Source organism: Hippopotamus amphibius, chromosome 17 (assembly GCF_030028045.1).
Source record: "Hippopotamus amphibius kiboko isolate mHipAmp2 chromosome 17, mHipAmp2.hap2, whole genome shotgun sequence".
Classification (NCBI taxonomy): domain Eukaryota; kingdom Metazoa; phylum Chordata; class Mammalia; order Artiodactyla; family Hippopotamidae; genus Hippopotamus; species Hippopotamus amphibius.
The window spans coordinates 43,768,442-43,787,115 of record NC_080202.1 but is presented as its reverse complement, the minus strand read 5'-3'; the positions used below and the strand labels follow the sequence as shown (position 1 = coordinate 43,787,115).

The 18,674-nt window shown below is 37.9% G+C and overlaps 1 protein-coding gene across 1 annotated transcript in view; it reads left to right on the top strand.

Moving 5' to 3' along the window:
* The window catches only part of LOC130839599 (EF-hand calcium-binding domain-containing protein 13-like), a 171,078-nt gene that overhangs the window by 36,851 nt on the left and 115,553 nt on the right, over positions 1-18,674 (top strand). The window contains 1 exon segment of the mRNA XM_057713837.1: positions 4,867-4,938. Within this exon segment, the coding sequence (XP_057569820.1) occupies positions 4,867-4,938 (72 nt within the window).

Genomic DNA, 18,674 nt, shown 5'->3' with positions numbered 1-18,674 from the left:
CACCACTTCTATTGAGCATAGTGTTGGAAGTCCTAGCCACAGCAATTGACAAGAAAAAGGAATAAAAGGTATCCAAATTGGAAGGGAAGAGGTAAAATTGTCACTATATGCAGATAACATGATACTATGTATAGAAAACCCTAAGGACTGTACACAAAAACTACTAGATCTAATAAATGAATTCAACAAAGTAGCAGGATACAAGATTAACATTCAAAAATCAGTTGCATTTCTCTATACTAACAATGAAATGTCAGAAAAGTAATGTAAAAAAACAGTACCTTTTAAAATTGCATTAAAAAACTACCTAGAAATAACCTGACCCAAGAGGTGAAAGGCATATGCTGAGAACTATAAAACATTAATAAAGGAAATTAAAGAGGATTCAAAGAAATGGAAAGATATCCTATGCTCTTGGATTGGAAGAATTAACATTGTTAAAATGGCAATACTACTGAAAGCAATCTACAGTTTTAATGCTGTATCAAATTACCCATGACCTTTTTCACAGAACTAGAACAAATAATCCAAAAATTTATATGGAACTACAAAAGACCCAGAATTGCCAAAGCAATCCTGAGGGGGATAAAAAAGTCAGGAGGCATAACTCTCCCAGACTTCAGACAACACTACAAAGCTACAGTAATCAAAACAGTGTGGTATTGTTACAAAAAAACAGACATAGGGATCAATGGAACAGAATAGAGAGCCCAGAAATAAATCCACACACCTACAGTCAATTAATCTTCGACAAAGGAGGCAAGAATATAAAATGGGAAAAAGTCTCTTCAGCAGGTAGTGCTGGGAAAGTTGGACAGCTGCATGTAAATCAATGAAGTTAGAACACACCCTCACACCGTGCACAAAAATAAACTCAAAATGGCTTAAAGACTTAAACATAAGATATGACACCACAAAACTCCTCGAAGAGACTATAGGCAAAACATTCTCTGACATAAATGCTGCCAATATTGTCTTTGGTCAGTCTCACTAGGCAATAGAAATAAAAACAAAAATGAACAAATGGGGCCTAATCCAGCTTACAAGCTTTTGCACAGCAAAAGGAAATGATAACCTATGGAATGGGAGAAAATATTTGCAAGTGATGTGACTGACAGGGGCTTAATTTCCAAAATATACAGATAGCTCATACAACTCAACAACAGGAGGGCAAACAACTTAGTCAAGGAATGGGCAGAAGACCTTAATAGACATTTCTCCCAAGAAGGCATACAGATGGCCAGTAGGAGCATGAAAAGATGCTCAACATCGCTAATTATTAGAGAAATGCAGATCAGAACTACAATGAGGTGCCACCTCCCACCAGTCGTAATGACCGTGATTAAAAAATCTACAAATAACAAATGCTGGCGAGGGTGTGGAGAAAAGGGAACTCTCCTGTACTTTCGGTGGGAATGTAAGTTGGTGTATCCACTATAGAAAACAGTATGGAGATTGCTCAGAAAACTAAAAATAAAATTACCATATGATCCAGCCATCCCACTCCTGGGCATACACCCAGACAAAACTGTATTTCAGAAAGATATACAAACTCCTATGTTCATAGTAGCTCTATTCACAATAGCCAAAACATGGAACCAACTTAAATGTCCACCCACAGATGAATGGATAAAGAAGATATGCTACATATATACAATGGACTACTACTCAGGCATAAAAAAGAACAAAATAATGCCATCTGCAGCAATATGAATGCAGCTATAGATTGTAATACTAAGTGAAGTAAGTCAGAAAGAGAAAGACAAATATCGTATGATATCACTTATATGTGGGATATAAAATATGGCACAAATGAACCTATCTACAAAACAGAAACAGACTCACAGACATAGAGATCAGACTTGTGGTTTCTAGGAAGGAGAGGGTTAGACTGGGAGTTTGGGGTTGGTAGATGCAAACTACTACATTTAGAATGGGTGAACAACAAGGTCCTACTGTATAGCACAGGGAACTGTACTCAATCTCCTGAGATAAACCATAATGGAAAAGAATATAACTGAGTCACTTTGCTGTATAGCAGAGATTGGCACAACATTGTAAATCAACTATACTTCAATTTAAAAAATTTAAAAAGGGACTTTCTAAGCCTTACTTTCCTTATCTGTAATGTAGGGATAATGATAATTTTTTATTTTATAGGCCAATTGTGATAATGGAATTATATAGCCCATAACTTATAGCACAGTGCCTGGCACATAAACAGCACTCAGTAAAAACCAGCTATTGTTGATAATATTATTTTAGTAGTATAATAGCAAAAATTACATTTTATACTAGGAATATGTCCAGAATTCGGCAAATGCCTAGTTGCAGGTAAATTTTTAGAAAACCCTAAATTTATTTTCCCCTGGTCAAAGTCAGCTCCTCCAAGAAAGGCTATTGATTTTCATGGTACAATAGTTTCTTTGTGTATTGTATTTTTGCAGCATTTCAGAATGCCTTGAAGATTTTCTGTAGGATAAAAGGTGGTTGAGTTTCAACTTCTGAACTGGATGATATTTTGGATAGCATGGATATCCTTGTAATCCCTGAAACTTTTCAGGAAGTGATAAAACATGCTAGTATTGACAGTGAGTTATTTGAATTGATATGTATATATATCTTTCTTGGCCCCCAGTTTTTCTGATTTATCCTTTACTTCTTTTCCTTCTTGATTCTTGCCTTTTGCCCTTGACTTTGCTTACGGGTGTCTGTGGTAAAAGATAATCTAGAAAAGTTAAGTGAGAAATTTCTAAAATTTTTATCTTTTGGTATGTTTGGTAAAATATAAGAGAAAAAATGGATTTTTTTTCTTTTCAACCGTATCTCTCTTTTCCAATAGTCATTTCTTGTCTTTGTGGAGAGGTAGTTTCTGTAGTGTTAAGAGCATTGGCTCCACAAGTTAGAAGACCTAAATTTCTTAAATTTTCAACTTTATTTTGTAGCTTTGATTACAAAATCTTCCTATGCTATTCAGTTATACTCTCTTTAAACAGTGTAATGTATTTAGCAGATGTTTTGCATTATATGTTTATGTGTCACCAGGGGATGTCCTAAAATAATGGATTGATTAGTAATTGATTAATTGATTTATCCATTTACTTAGTGAGTCAGGTAGTCATTCATTATTTACTGTGCCTGTAACTATGGTAGGTGATACACAGATGAATAAAACATATTTATTGTTCTCAAGGAGCTCAAGTTCTTGTGTGAAAAGAGTCAAACAGAAAATTATGACGTTATTTAGCAGGTACGATTACAGAGTTTATATAGGCTGCTAATGCATACTGGAAGCACTTAGGGGAAGATTATTAGAGGAGGTGATGTCTGAGCTAAATCTTGAATGATCAGTAGGAGTTGGTTGGTTAAAGATGGTGGTGGAGGGGGGAAGATTTTAGACTGAGGGAAGTTTGTATAAATATGGCAGGAAAGTAATCAGACATGGCATCCTTTCCAGTGGGCTTCTACTGGTTTTTGTCATTTGGTAGTGGGCCTTTGGTTGCTGAAGTGTGGTCCAGAGATAGAGCCAGGCTGTATGCAGTTTTACTTAATCTTTTATGGTGGGCTGGAGGTGATAGACAGGAGTGGAGAGATGTACTGGAGCATGAAGATGTCTATAAATAGGGATTTTAAAGACTAATCTCAAGCCATATTATTAAAGAGCCTTTAGGACAGGCTCTGCCAGGAGCAACAGAAATCTTACTTGAAACCACTGTAGTGCCTTAATTTTTGGAATTCTGGTCTGGGCTTCCAGGTCTCCCACTTTATTTGGGGAGGTAGATCAGACAAAAATGAATTTAATAGGATTATTGTAGGACTTAGATGTAAAAATTGATCACTGTTTGGCACCTAGAACAGGCTCAAGAAATGTGAAGCAGAAATCTAAGAATATCCTTGACAGCCGTTTTCTGTGTTCTTCTCATGAAATCATTATTGAAGTACTATTATTTTAGACTCAAATATCTCTTCAATCTCTCTGTTTTCCAGTGTTACTACCTTAATCTAAATTACCATAATCTTTACTTAGGACAGTTGGAAGTCTACCAATATTCTAACAAGTCTACCCATATCCAGTCTTATTCCCCTTTACACTGTAGCCAGAATGATCTTTTCAAAACAAACATCTGGTCATGTTACACTCATTGCATAAAATCTAATAATACGTCTCGTGATAAAGAACTCTTTAATGTATAAAGCCTTGCAAAGTCTGGCCTTTATCCAGCTCTTCAGCTTTATCTCAGACCATATTCTCCCTTACTCTCTGTGCCTCCTTAGAGTTTTAACTATATACCATTCTCCTCCTGCCATAGCCATTACACATGTTCTTTTCTTTTCCTGGAACATTCCTCTCCTCCTAGTTATTCCTACTGATACTTTAAATCTAAACTAAACTCTGTTCTTCAGGGATGTTTCCCTGACCTCTCTGACTAGGGCATATTTTCATATTGTACACTTTAACAGCATTAATCACAATTGCAATTTGTATTTTTAACTGTTTGATTAAGGTTTGTATCTCAATTAAGACTAAGCACCAGGAGGGTAGATAACATGTCTACTTTTGCTCAGTATTATATCCTCAGTATGTAGCACAGTGCATATGGCATGTGTTAGCTGCTGAAACTTGTTGAAAGAATTAATAATTCTTACCTGTTACTCCACCTTCATTTTGTCGTATTAATGAAGTCATGCTTCAGTGAGTACTGAATTATTAATTCACAATTCCAGATATTGTTCAAAGCCCATAATAGCTGGCCCTCTGTTCCTAATTCCACATATTTATGTGGTGTTTTAATTTCAGAATAGGATGGCAGTTGTATTTGTGTTTAGAAGGAAATACAGTAACTAAACTTATTCTTTCTATTACAGGTAACCAGATGGTGGATATTGGGGATCTTATATTTACTTTGAATGAATTACAGCAACAGTATGAGGATGTTTGTAAGTGATCTCTTATTGCTATAGCAAGTTTTGTTTATAAATAAATTCTCTTTAATAAGTACTAATTTATGGGTTTTATCATATGGGTTTTGAAAGCCTTCTCTTAACCCTTTACTTTTTTTTTTTTTTATAAATTTATTTATTTATTTTATTGGCTTCGTTGCTGTACACGGGCTTTCCCTAGTTGCTGCGAGCGGGGGCTACTCTTCATTGTGGTGTGCAGGCTCCCCATTGTAGTGGCTTCTCTTGTTGTGGAGCACGGGCTCTAGGCTTGTGGGCTTCAGTATTTGCAGCACACGGGCTCAATAGCTGTGGCTCACAGGCTCTAGAGCACAGGCTCAATAGTTGTGGTGCATGGGCTTAGTTGCTCCGTGGTATGTGGAATCTTCTCAGAGCAGGGCTCGAACCCATGGCCCCTGCATTGGCAGGCGGATTCCTAAACACTGCGCCACCTAGGAAGTCCAACCCTTTACTTTTTTAAATCAGAGAGATAAAATTTAATATAATACTCTGAATATACCTAATTAATATTGATTATTTAATATGACTATCTCATAACTTTTCTACTTTTATCTTTCCCTTAATATTTTGCAACATAGTCAAATTTAAACAAGATAGTAACACTATAAAAAGATAATATTTAATTTGCAACTTGCAGGTCGTTCTGACATCCTGACATTGACTTTTTAAAAAATTTTAGTATGTTTTTCTCTATCATTCATTATTTAGTTTAATTTTTCTTCATTAAGTGCATTGTTTTTGATCTTTTTCCTATTGCATATCATGTCACTCCTTACTCTTTCTCTCATTTGTCCAAATATCTTTTGGTCACGATTCTCTATGTACATAATTTTAAGAATTATATAGTTCTATAAAGCTTGCCACAAAAAAGCAGTCTCTTGCCTTATCGTCCACTCAGCTTTTCCAGAGGCAAACATTTGAAATGTTTTAGCCGATTACTTGATATTTATCTTCATGACTGTAAATAACATGTTTATATCGCTATTTGTTGATTTCTAAAATTTAGGTAGACAAAGTAAACTTCCTACTATGAAAAATAAGAATTTGGCTACTTCCTTGTCCACACCACATCCACCTACTCTTCCTGTGCCTATCCCTCCTCCCATTATATTTATATGGTAGTTTGATGACTTTTTAATTCAGTATTTGTATTAATGTGTTTATGCAAACACTATTCATAGGTGAGCCATATAGTAAGTATCTTGTGGTTACTTTCTTTTTTCTGTGCAATTTTTCTCTCTTTGAATTAATATCTTTTTTTATTTATTTGCTTGTTGTTTTTAAAAAAAGTGTATTTATTGCTGATTCAACCCCGAACTTTGCAAAAGTCTAAATATCCTCTCCATAAGTTTGGAGGCACCAGGTATTCTATCAGCTTTATCTTCTTGAAGAAATATTCATTAGAGTATTCTGATATTCTTTAATATGGATTTGTTGCCCTCTACATCTTGTGTGCAGCTGTCATCTTGGGATCTCTCTTCATTAACATTCTGGAGATTTTTCACTTCTCTCCCCTGTATCAGATTCTGTACTTAGTTTAACTGACAGTTTAGGTATAGAATTCTAGATTAGAAAGAATTTTCCTCAGAATTTTTCCGTTTTCTAGTTTTCAGTGTTGTTGTTGAAGTACAAAATTCTTTTGATTCCTGACCTTTTGTACGTAACTGATTTTTTTCTTTGCAGTCTTATAGGATAATTTCTTTATCTCTCGTGTTCTGAAATTTCATGATGATGTACCTTGAAATAGGTTTCTTTGCAACAGTTGTGCTGGGTACGGTATACTGTGATTCTGGAAAATTTAAACAGTTTGTTGATGACTTCCTTTTCTCTATTTTTCTCTTCTCTCTGGAACTCTTATTAATTGAATACTTGACATCCTGAATAGATTCTCCTTTTTTTTTTTTTAACCTTTTTCTCTTACCTTTTTGGGAGATTTACGTAACTTTGTCTTCCAACCCTTGTATTTACGTTTTCATTTGTACTTTTTAAATTTCCAAGAACCCACCCCTCTTCTGAATGTATTTTATTATAACATCCTCTTCTTGTTTCATGGACATTCCTATTGTTTCATGGACATAATATCTTCTCTTGTGCTAAGTGTAATATTTTTAAAATTTTCTTTTTCGTTCATATTGTTTCCTCCAAGTTGTTTTTCTCTTATATGGTTTTCATTTTAGAGGCATTCTCCAAATGCCTGGTGATATTTGGTTGTCTGCCTCTGTTTGAGATAATGAACTAAAAAGCTGTTTGGAAGCTCTGAGACTGAGAGTGGAGCTAGTTGACTATGGACTGAACACTGTAGAGTAGTGATTCTTAACCACAGGTGATTTGGGGATTTTTTTCCCTCCTCTCCTCTCTCCCCCATGAACATTTGGCAACATCTGGAGATGTTTTTTGGTCATTACAACTTGTGTTACTAGCATTAAATGATTAGAGGCCAGGGATGCTTCTGTTGACTGGAAAAAAAATACACAAACTAAAAGTTGAGGATTGTGTTTCATTTGGGGCATTACTGAGGACTTAAGCCTGGAATATAGCCTCTCAGATAGCTCTGAGGGACTGTTCCGAAGAGGTAACAGAGGAACCAGGATATATAGGAGTTTTTGCAAAAAAGCCCCCAAGTAATCGAATGTCAAAAGATTACTGCAAATTAAAAAACAAACAAACAGACTTCTCAAGTTAATGAATTTAGTGCTTTTCTTATGTATGGGAAGGTGCAAGAGTCTGGGCTTCATGAAATTAATCCTTTGATATACATCTTAACTATCTAGGGCCAGTATCCTATTTTCCTCTGTCTTGAATCCCCTCAGGGTGTACCGTGTGGGTGGCTGCAGCGGCTGATGGCTTGATGGTCTCAACATCCTTTGTTTACTGATATGGCAGGTGACATTCTTTGTCCATACTTCTAGATATCCTACAGTGCATGGGACAGACCCCCTCAATAAGGAATTATCTGTCCCCAAATGCCAATACTGCTGAGGTTAAGACAGCCTGCTGTAGGGTGAACTGGCTGAGTTGTTTGCCTGGAAGACCCTTGATACCACCATCTTTAGGGTTTTTTCCTGTTGCAAGATGGTCAGGGTATTCAAAGAAGAAACTTCCAATATCCTTTTTGGAGGCTATAATCTTGCTTGCCAGAGATTCAGGTGTTTAATGAGACAGAAGAACTGGAGTTCTCTTTATTCAGTGGTAATTATCATGTAACCCTCCCTCTTCATATTCCAAATAATACCTTTACCCTCTATTGTGTTTTTTTTTAAGTTCTTTATTGGAATATAATTGCTTTACATTCTTGTACCAGCTTTTGAGGTACACCAAAGTGAATCAGCTGTATTTATACATATATCCCCATACCTGCTCCCTCCCGCAACTCCTTCTCACCCTCCCTGTCCTGGCCCTGTAAAGCATCACCCATCATCGAGTCGATCTCCCTTTGTTATACAGCAACTTCCCACGAGCTATCTATTTTACAGTTAGTAGTGTATCTATGTCTATGCTACTCTCTCACTTCATTCCAGCTTCCCCTTTGCCCCCCACAGCCCACCCCACCCCAGCTGCATGTCCTCAAGTCCATTCTCTACATCTGCATCTCCACTCTTGCCCTCTCACTGGGTTCATCCGTACGATTTCTTCAGATTCCATACATATGACGTAGCATATGGTATTTGTTTTTCTCTTTCTGGCTTACTTCACTCTGTATGAGAGTCTCTAGGTCTATCCACCTCATTACATCTAGTTCAATTTCATTCCTTTTTATGGCTGAGTAATATTCCATTGTATATCTGTGCCACATCTTCTTTATCCATTCATCTGTTGATGGGCATTTAGGTTGCTTCCACGTCCTGGCTATTGTAAATAGTGCTGAAATGAACATTATGGTACATGTTTCTGTTTGGATTATGGTTTTCTCAGGGTATATGCCCAGTAGTGGGATTACTGGGTCATATGGTAGTTCTATTTTCAGTTTTTTTGTAAGGAATCTCCAAACTGTTTTCCATAGTGGCTATACCAACTTACATTCCCACCAACAGTGCAGAAGAGTTCCCTTTTCTCCACACCCTCTCCAATATTTGTTGTTTCTAGATTTTGTGATGATGGCCATTCTGCCCTGTGTGAGGTGATACCTCATTGTGGCTTTGACCTGCGTTTCTCTAATGATTAGTTATGATGAGCATCTTTTCACGTATTTGTTAGCCATCTGCATGTCTTCTCTGGAGAAATGTCTATTTAGGTCTTCTGCCCATTTGTGGATTGGGTTATTTGCTTTTTTGGTATTAAGCTGCATGAGCTGCTTGTATAGTTTGGAGGTTAATCCTTTGTCCGTTGCTTTGTTGGCAAGTATTTTCTGCCATTCTGAGGGTTGTCTTCTTGTCTTGTTTATGGTTTCTTTCGCTGTGCAAAAGCTTTTAAGTTTCATGAGGTCCCATTTGTTGATTCTTTTTTTTTTTTTTTTTTAATTTATTTTTTTTCGGGGGTACACCAGGTTCAATCATCTGTTTTTATACACATATCCCTGTATTCCCTCCCTTCCTTGGCTCCCCCCCCTTGAGTCCCCCCCACCCTCCCTGCCCCAGTCCTCTAAGGCATCTTCCATCCTCGAGTTGGACTCCCTTTGTTATACAACTTCCCACTGACTATTTTACAGTTGGTAGTATATATATGTCTGTGCTACTCTCTCGCTTCGTCTCAGTTTCCCCCTTCACCCCCCGCCCCCTCCCATACCTTGAGTCCTCCAGTCCATTCTCTGTATCTGCGTCCTTGTTCTTGTCACTGAGTTCATCAGTACCATTTTTAGATTCCGTATATGTGAGTTAGCATACAATATTTGTGCTTCTCTTTCTGACTTACTTCACTATGTATGACAGATTGTAGTTCTATCCACCTCATTACATATAGCTCCATCTCATCCCTTTTTATAGCTGAGTAATATTCCATTGTATATATATGCCACATCTTCTGTATCCATTCATTTGTTGATGGGCATTTAGGTTGCTTCCATGTCCTGGCTATTGTAAATAGTGCTGCAATAAACATTATGGTACAAGTTTCTTTTGGGATTATGGTTTTCTTTGGGTATATGCCCAGGAGTGGGATTACTGGATCATATGGTAGTTCTATGTGTAGTTTTTTAAGGAACCTCCAAATTGTTTTCCATAGTGGCTGTACCAACTTACAGTCCCACCAACAGTGCAGGAGAGTTCCCTTTTCTCCACACCCTCTCCAACATTTGTTGTTTCCAAACTTTGTGATGATGGCCATTCTGCCCTGTGTGAGGTGATACCTCATTGTGGCTTTGACTTGCATTTCTCTGATGATGAGTGATGTTGAGCATCTTTTCATGTGTTTGTTGGCCATCTGTATGTCTTCCTTGGAGAAATGTCTATTTAGGTCTTCTGCCCATTTGTGGATTGGGTTATTTGCTTTTTTGGTATTAAGCTTCATGAGCTGCTTGTATAGTTTGGAGGTTAATCCTTTGTCCGTTGTTTCATAGGCAATTATTTTTTCCCATTCTGAGGGTTGCCTTTTAGTCTTGTTTATGGTTTCTTTTGCTGTGCAAAAGCTTTTAAGTTTCGTGAGGTCCCATTCGTTTATTCTTGATTTTATTTCCATGATTCTAGGAGGTGGGTCAAAAAGGATGTTGCTTTGATGTATGTCATAGAGTGTTCTGCCTATGTTTACCTCTAGGAGTTTTATAGTGTCTGGCCTTACATTTAGGTCTTTAATCCATGTTGAGTTTCTTTTTGTGTATGGTGTTAGGAAGTGTTCTAATTTCATTCTTTTACATGTTGCTGTCCAATTTTCCCAGCACCATTTATTGAAGGGGCTGTCTTTTTTCCATTGTATATTCTTGCCTCCTTTGTCAAAGATAAGGTGCCCATAGGTGTGTGGGTTTACCTCTGAGTTCTCTATTCTATTCCATTGATCTTCCTTTCTATTTTTGTGCCAGTACCATACTGTCTTGATCACTGTGGCCTTGTAGTATAGTTTGAAGTCAGGAAGCCTAATTCCACCAGCTCCATCTCTCCTTCTCAAGATTGCTTTGGCTATTCGGGGTCTTTTGCGTTTCCATACAAATCGTAAGATTTTTTGTTCTAGTTCTGTGAAAAATGCCGTTGGTAATTTGATCGGGATTGCGTTAAATGTATAAATTGCTTTGGGTAGTACAGTCATTTTCACAATATTGATTCTTCCAATCCAAGAACATGGTATGTCCCTCCATCTGTTTGTGTCATCTTTGATTTCTTTCATCAGTATCTTATAGTTTTCTGCATACAGATCTTTTGCCTCCTTAGACAGGTTTATTCCTAGGTATTTTATTCTTTTTGTTGCAGTGGTAAATGGGAGAGTTTCCTTAATTTCTCTTTCTGCTCTTCCGTTGTTAGTGTATAGGAATGCAAGAGATTTCTGTGCATTAATTTTTATTTTATTTTATTTTTTTTGGGGGTATACCAAGTTCAATCATCTGTTTTTATACACATATCCCCGTATTCCCTTCCTCCCTTGACTCCCCCCCCACCCTCCCCGTCCCAGTCCTCTAAGGCATCTTCCATCCTCAAGTTGAACTCCCTTTGTTATACAACAACTTCCCACTGGCTATCTATTTAACAGTTGGTAGTATATTTATGTCTGTGCTACTCTCTCGCTTCGTCTCAGCTTCCCCTTCACCCCCCGCCCCCTCCCAAACCTCGAGTTCTCCAGTCCATTCTCTGCACCTGCGTCCTTGTTCTTGTCACTGAGTTCATCAGTACCATTTTTAGTTTCTGTATATGTGAGTTAGCATACAATATTTGTCTTTCTCTTTCCGACTTACTTCACTCTGTATGACAGACTCTAGGTCTATCCACCTCATTATATATAGCTCCATCTCATCCCTTTTTATAGCTGAGTAATATTCCATTGTATATATATGCCACATCTTCTGTATCCATTCATTTGTTGATGGGCATTTAGGTTGCTTCCATGTCCTGGCTATTGTAAATAGTGCTGCAATAAACATTATGGTACATGTTTCTTTTGGGATTATGGTTTTCTTTGGGTATATGCCCAGGAGTGGGATTACTGGGTCATATGGTAGTTCTATGTGTAGTTTTTTAAGGAACCTCCAAATTGTTTTCCATAGTGGCTGTACCAACTTACATTCCCACCAACAGTGCAGGAGAGTTCCCTTTTATCTGCACCCTCTCCAACATTTGTTGTTTCCAGATTTTGTGATGATGGCCATTCTGCCCTGTGTGAGGTGATACCTCATTGTGGCTTTGACTTGCATTTCTCTGATGATTAGTGATGTTGAGCATCTTTTCATATATTTGTTGGCCATCTGTATGTCTTCTTTGGAGAAATGTCTATTTAGGTCTTCCGCCCATTTGTGGATTGGGTTATTTGCTTTTTTGGTATTAAGCTTCATGAGCTGCTTGTATAGTTTGGAGGTTAATCCTTTGTCCATTGTTTTGTAGGCAACTATATTTTCCCATTCTGAGGGTTGCCTTTTAGTCTTGTTTATGGTTTCTTTCGCTGTGCAAAAGCTTTTAAGTTTCATGAGGTCCCATTTGTTTATTCTTGATTTTATTTCCATGATTCTAGGAGGTGGGTCAAAAAGGATGTTGCTTTGATGTATGTCATAGAGTGTTCTGCCTATGTTTTCCTCTAGGAGTTTTATAGTGTCTGGCCTTACATGTAGGTCTTTAATCCATGTTGAGTTTCTTTTTGTGTATGGTGTTAGGAAGTGTTCTAATTTCATTCTTTTACATGTAGCTGTCCAATTTTCCCAGCACCACTTATTGAAGAGGCTGTCTTTTTTCCATTGTAAATTCGTGCCTCCTTTGTCAAAGATAAGGTACCCATATATGTTTGGGCTAACCTCTGAGTTCTCTATTCTATTCCATTGATCTTCCTTTCTATTTTTGTGCCAGTACCATACTGTCTTGATCAGTATGGCCTTGTAGTATAGTTTGAAGTCAGGAAGCCTAATTCCACCAACTCCATTTTTCCTTCTCAAGATTGCTTTGGCTATTCGGGGTCTTTTGCGTTTCCATACAAATCGTAAGATTTTTTGTTCTAGTTCTGTGAAAAATGCCTTTGGTAATTTGATCGGGATTGCGTTAAATGTATAAATTGCTTTGGGTAGTACAGTCATTTTCACTATGTTGATTCTTCCAATCCAAGAACATGGTATGTCCCTCCATCTGTTTGTGTCGTCTTTGATTTCTTTCATCAGTATCTTACAGTTTTCTGCATACAGATCTTTTGCCTCCTTAGGCAGGTTTATTCCTAGGTATTTTATTCTTTTTGTTGCAGTGGTAAATGGGAGAGTTTCCTTAATTTCTCTTTCTGCTCTTCCGTTGTTAGTGTATAGGAATGCAAGAGATTTCTGTGCATTAATTTTGTATCCTGCTACTTTACTAAACTCATCAGTGAGTGCTAGCAGTTGTCTGGTAGAGTCTTTTGGGTTTTCTCTGTAGAATATCATGTCATCTGCAAAGAGTGACAATTTGACTTCTTCTTTTCCAATTTGGATTCCTTTTATTTCTTTTTCTTCTCTGATTGTTGTGGCTAAAGCTTCCAAAACTATGTTGAATAACAATGGTGAGAGTGGACACCCTTGTCTTGTTCCTGTTCTTAGAGGGAATTCTTTCAGTTTATCCCCATTTAGAATGATGTTGGCTGTTGGTTTGTCATATATGGCTTTTATTATGTTGAGGTAATTTCCTTCTATGCCCATTTTCTGGGGAGTTTTTATCATAAATGGATGTTGAATTTTGTCAAAAGCTTTTTCTGTGTCTATTGAGATGATCATATGGTTTTTATCCTTCAATTTGTTAATATGATGTATCACATTGATTGATTTGCGTATATTGAAGAATCCTTGCATTCCAGGGGTAAACCCCACTTGATCATGGTGTATGACCTTTTGAATGTGCTGTTGGATTCTGTTAGCTAGTATTTTGTTGAGGGTTTTTGCGTCTACATTCATCAGTGATATTGGCCTGTAATTTTCTTTTTGTGTGTGACGTCTTTGCCTGGTTTTGGTATTAGGGTGATGGTGGCCTCGTAGAATGAGTTTCGGAGTATTCCTCCTTCTGCTATGTTGTGGAAGAGTTTGAGAAGGATAGGTGTTAGCTCTTCTTGAAATGCTTGATAGAATTCTCCTGTGAATCCATCTGGCCCTGAGATTTTGTGTGTTGGGAGATTTTTAATCACAGTCTCAATTTCCATGCTTGTGAGTGTTCTGCTCATATTTTCTATTTCTTCCTGGTTTAGTCTTGGAGGATTGTACTTTTCTAAGAATGTATCCATTTCTTCCAGGTTATCCAATTTATTGGCATATAGTTGCTTGTAGTAGTCTCTCATGATCTTTTGTATTTCTGTGGTGTCTGTTGTTACTTCTCCTTTTTCATTTCTAATTCTGTTGGTTTGCATCTTCTCCCTTTTTTTCCTGATAAGTTTGGCTAATGGTTTATCAATTTTGTTTCTCTTCTCAAAGAACCAGCTTTTAGTTTTATTGATCATTGGTATTGTTTCCTTCTTTTTTTTTTTTTTTTTCACTTATTTCTGCTCTGATCTTTATGATTTCTTTCCTTCTCACTTTGGGTTATTTTTGTTCTTCTTTCTCTAATTGTTTTAGGTGTAAGGTTAGGTTGTTTATTTGATATTTTTCTTATTTGTTGAGGTAGGAATGTATTGATATAAACTTCCCTCCTAGAACTACTTTTGCTGCATCCCATAGGTTTTGGGTTGTTGTGTTTTCATTGTCAGTTGTTTCTGGGTATTTTTTGATTTCCTCTTTGATTTCTTCAGTGATTTCTTTGTTGTTTAATAGCACATTATTTAGTCTCCATGTGTTTGTATCTTTTACAGTTTTTTTCCTGTAATTGATATCTAGTCTCATGGCATTGTGGTCAGAGAAAATGCTTGATACGATTTCAATTTTTTAAAATTTACCGAGGCTTGATTTGTGACCCAAGATGTGATCTATCCTGGAGAATGTTCTGTGTGCACTTGAGAAGAAAGTGTGTTCTGTAGCTTTTGGATGGAATGTCCTATAAATATCAGTTAAGTTGAGATGGTCGAATGTGTCATTTAGAACTTGTGTGTCCTTCTTTATTTTCTGTTTGGATGATCTGTCCATTGATGTAAGTGGGGTGTTCAAGTCTCCCACTATTATTGTGTTACTGTTGTTTTCCCCTTTTATGGCTGTTAGCATTTGCCTTATGTGTTGAGGTGCTCCTATGTTGGGTGCATAGATATTTACCATTGTTACATGTTCTTCTTTATGTAGTGTCTTTCCTTGTCTCTTGTAATAGTCTTTAAAGTCTAATTTGTCTGATATGAGTATTGCTACTCCAGCTTTCTTTTGACTTCCATTTGCACGGATTATCTTTTCCCATCCCTTTACTTTCAGTCTATATGTATCCCTCGGTCTGAAGTGGGTTTCTTGGAGGCAGCATATAGAAGGGTCTTGTTTTTGTATCCATTCAACCAGTCTGTGTCTCTGGTTGGAGCATTTAATCCATTTACATGTAAGGTGATTATTGACATGTGTCTTTCTGTAACCATTTTCTTAATTGTTTTGAGTTTGTATTTGTAGGTGTTTTCCTTTTCTTGTGTTTCCTACTTAGAGAAGTTCCTTTAGCAATTGTTGTAAGGCTGGTTTGGTGGTGCTGCATTCTCTTAACTTTTGCTTGTCTGTAAAGCTTTTGATTTCTGCGTCAAATCAGAATGAGATTCTTGCTGGGTAGAGTATTCTTGGCTGTAGGTTTTTCTCTTTCAGGACTTTCAGTATATCCTGCCACTCCCTTCTGACCTGCAGAGTTTCTGCAGAGAGATCAGCTGTTATCCTTATGGGTTTTCCCTTATATGTTATTTGTTGCATTTCTTTTGCTGCTTTTAATATTTTTTCTTTGTGTTGAATTGTCGTTAGTTTGATTACTATGTGCCTTGGTGTATTTCTCCTTGGGTTTATTCTGTATGGGACTCTCTGTGCTTCTTGGACTTGGTGAATTATTTCCTTTCCCATGTTGGGGAAGTTTTCCACTCTAACCTCTTGAAATATTTTCTCAGACCCATTTTTTTTCTTCTTTTTCTGGGATGCCTATAATGCGAATGTTGCTGTGCTTAATGTTATCACTGAAGTCTCTGAGACTGTCTTCTATTCTTTTTATTCTTTTTTCTTTTTCCTGCTCTGTGGCAATTATTTCCCCCATTCTATCTTCCAACTCACTTATTCATTCTTCTGCCTCAGTCATTCTGCTGGTTATAGCATCTAGAGTGTTTTTAATTTCAGTTATTTTGTTATCCATTGCTGTTTGTTTTTCTGAGTTCTTTTGAACTATTTCTTGTACTTCCTCTATTTTGTTATTGAGATTTTGTATCATTTTTACTGTCATTACTCTGAATTCTTTTTCAGGCCTTTTTCCCATTTCCTCTTCATTTATTTGGTCTTGTGGGTTTTTTTCCTGCTCCTTTGCCTGCATGGTGTTTCTTTGTTTCCTCATGGTAGTCCAAATTTGTGGGGTTGCTTGTCCCGGAGATAGAGGGGTTTATAGAAGACTGTCCAAGCCCCAGACTAATGTCCAAGTCTTGGGTTAAACAAATACTAAGTCTAGGAAACACATACATGTATAAGACACACAATTATTGAATCTATTAGGACATAAGGCTCTGGAAAGACCTGACAGAAGAACCCCAGTATGCTATCAGATATTCAAAGAGAAACCCAACAGAAATTGAAAACCAAAACAGAACAAAACAGAAACAAAAGCAAAAACAAACAAAGAAATAACACCTTAGCCATACAAACGCTAATCCAGGGAGATATTGTAAGCTAGGATCAAATATCAAAAAGAGCTAGAGTACCACCAGACAGAATGGAGATTCTCAGAATGAAATTAGACAGTTGCACTAAGAACTAAGAGAAAAACAAAAACCTAATATTAAATACCACGGTGGTGTGTCATCTGGAGAATAGAGCAAGGCGTCTGAGCAGATCAATAGTGTTGCTTTTAAGTATGTTAAGATAAAATAAACTAAAAATGGATGGAAGACGGGAACAGAGGAGCATAGTGCGACTGGAAATATGCAAATAAAAAGAAAGGAATAGAAATGTATAAAAGATAGAGATGAAAGGCAGGTAGGAGAGATATATAGTCCATTCTACCAAAAACTTAGCTAGAAATAGAAGTATATAAAAAGGCAAAAAAATAAAAATAGAATAAAAAATAGAATTAAAAAAATGTTATAAAACTGGTAGATTCCTTAGGACTAAGATCGTAATTAATAAAGGAAACAAACAAACAGAAAAGCCAGAACTGATCCCAGAATGGACCAGTTCAGTAGAATTGATACTAATATTTGTGTTTCCTTAGAGTATCAGCTGTAAGTGTCCTTCTACTCGCCTTGGGTTTTTTGTATTCTTCTGAGACCAGCAGAGCTTCCTTTATTGTTCGTCTGTAAGCGTTGGTGTGTGGGGAGGGAGAGGGTACACTAGTGGCTCCTTCCCCTGGGAGTGAGTGAGCAGTGGCACACTGTTGTTTCAGTCGGGCTTGGAGGTGCCTGTTGCAGAGGGACACCAGTGGCTCAGGTGTAAATAGAATGTCTTGGAGTTAGGCCTCTCTTCAGGCTTCTTTGTTCTCAGCAGCCTCCCTGCTGCCAGCATTCCAAGGGGTTTTAAGCTAGCCCCGCCCGAGGGCCTGAGAGTCCCTGTTATCCCTGAGTGCCTTAGGTGGCCCACAGGGGTCCCTGCACTGCCCACTGCAGGCACCGAAAGAGAGAAAGAGAGGCTGTGCCCGCGGCTCCTCCCTGCCACCCGTGAGCCTGCAGCATCCAGCTGCCATCATGACCAGGCAGCTCTCAGGGGCAGGCACTCCTCGCCACAGACCTCTTCCCTCCTGTCCTCTCGGTCCGTCACCTTACTGGCAACAATTTCTCTCACCCTGAACCAGCTTTCTGGTTCCCACGCTCCCACTCCCGGACCCTCTGTTCAGCTGTGAATCGATGTTTCAGTCCAGGAACGCTGAGCTGTGGTGCCGACCCTCCGTGTGTTTCTCACTCCCTCCCGTCTGCTACAGCTCAGCAGCTTCCCCCTCTTTGAGTCATCATAGATGCCTCCCTACCGGTTATGTCGGGATCCTTGCAGTTCTTTCTGGTGTCCGAGGTCGTCTGCTGGTGTTCAGTTGGTTCTCTGTGGGAATTATTGCGTCTTTTGGTGAATTCCCAATGCATCTGCGGAGAGGGATGCATTCCACATCCCTCTACTTCGCCGCCATCATTTCTCCCCGCCGAACCTTGCTTTTTAAAGTTTTTGAAGGGTGATCTCAGAGCAGTTTTTAATCTAATTTAGTTCTGCTGCTAAGGCAGAATTCTTTAGATGAGTCTGCTAGACTTCCATATATTATGAGATCTTTCTGTTTGGGCTGCTGAGATCACAAATTATTCTCAATTCTCAGTGAGATACAGGAATTGTTCTACCTACCATTTTCTGGTAATTCTTTCCTTGTTCTTGGGTCATATCCTCTCATGTATGTGCAGATCAATACTCAGCCAAAGATTCAAGTGGACCCCTCTACTGATCTCCAGAGCTCAGCAGTTCTCTCTGCTCTCATATTCTAGCCTCCTTGGCCTTCCTAATCTCTTAGCTCTACTCATTCAGACCAGTGGGCTTGGTTCAGGTGTGAACTTTCCTGTGATGTAGAATGGAAACTCTGTCTAGACAGTAAACT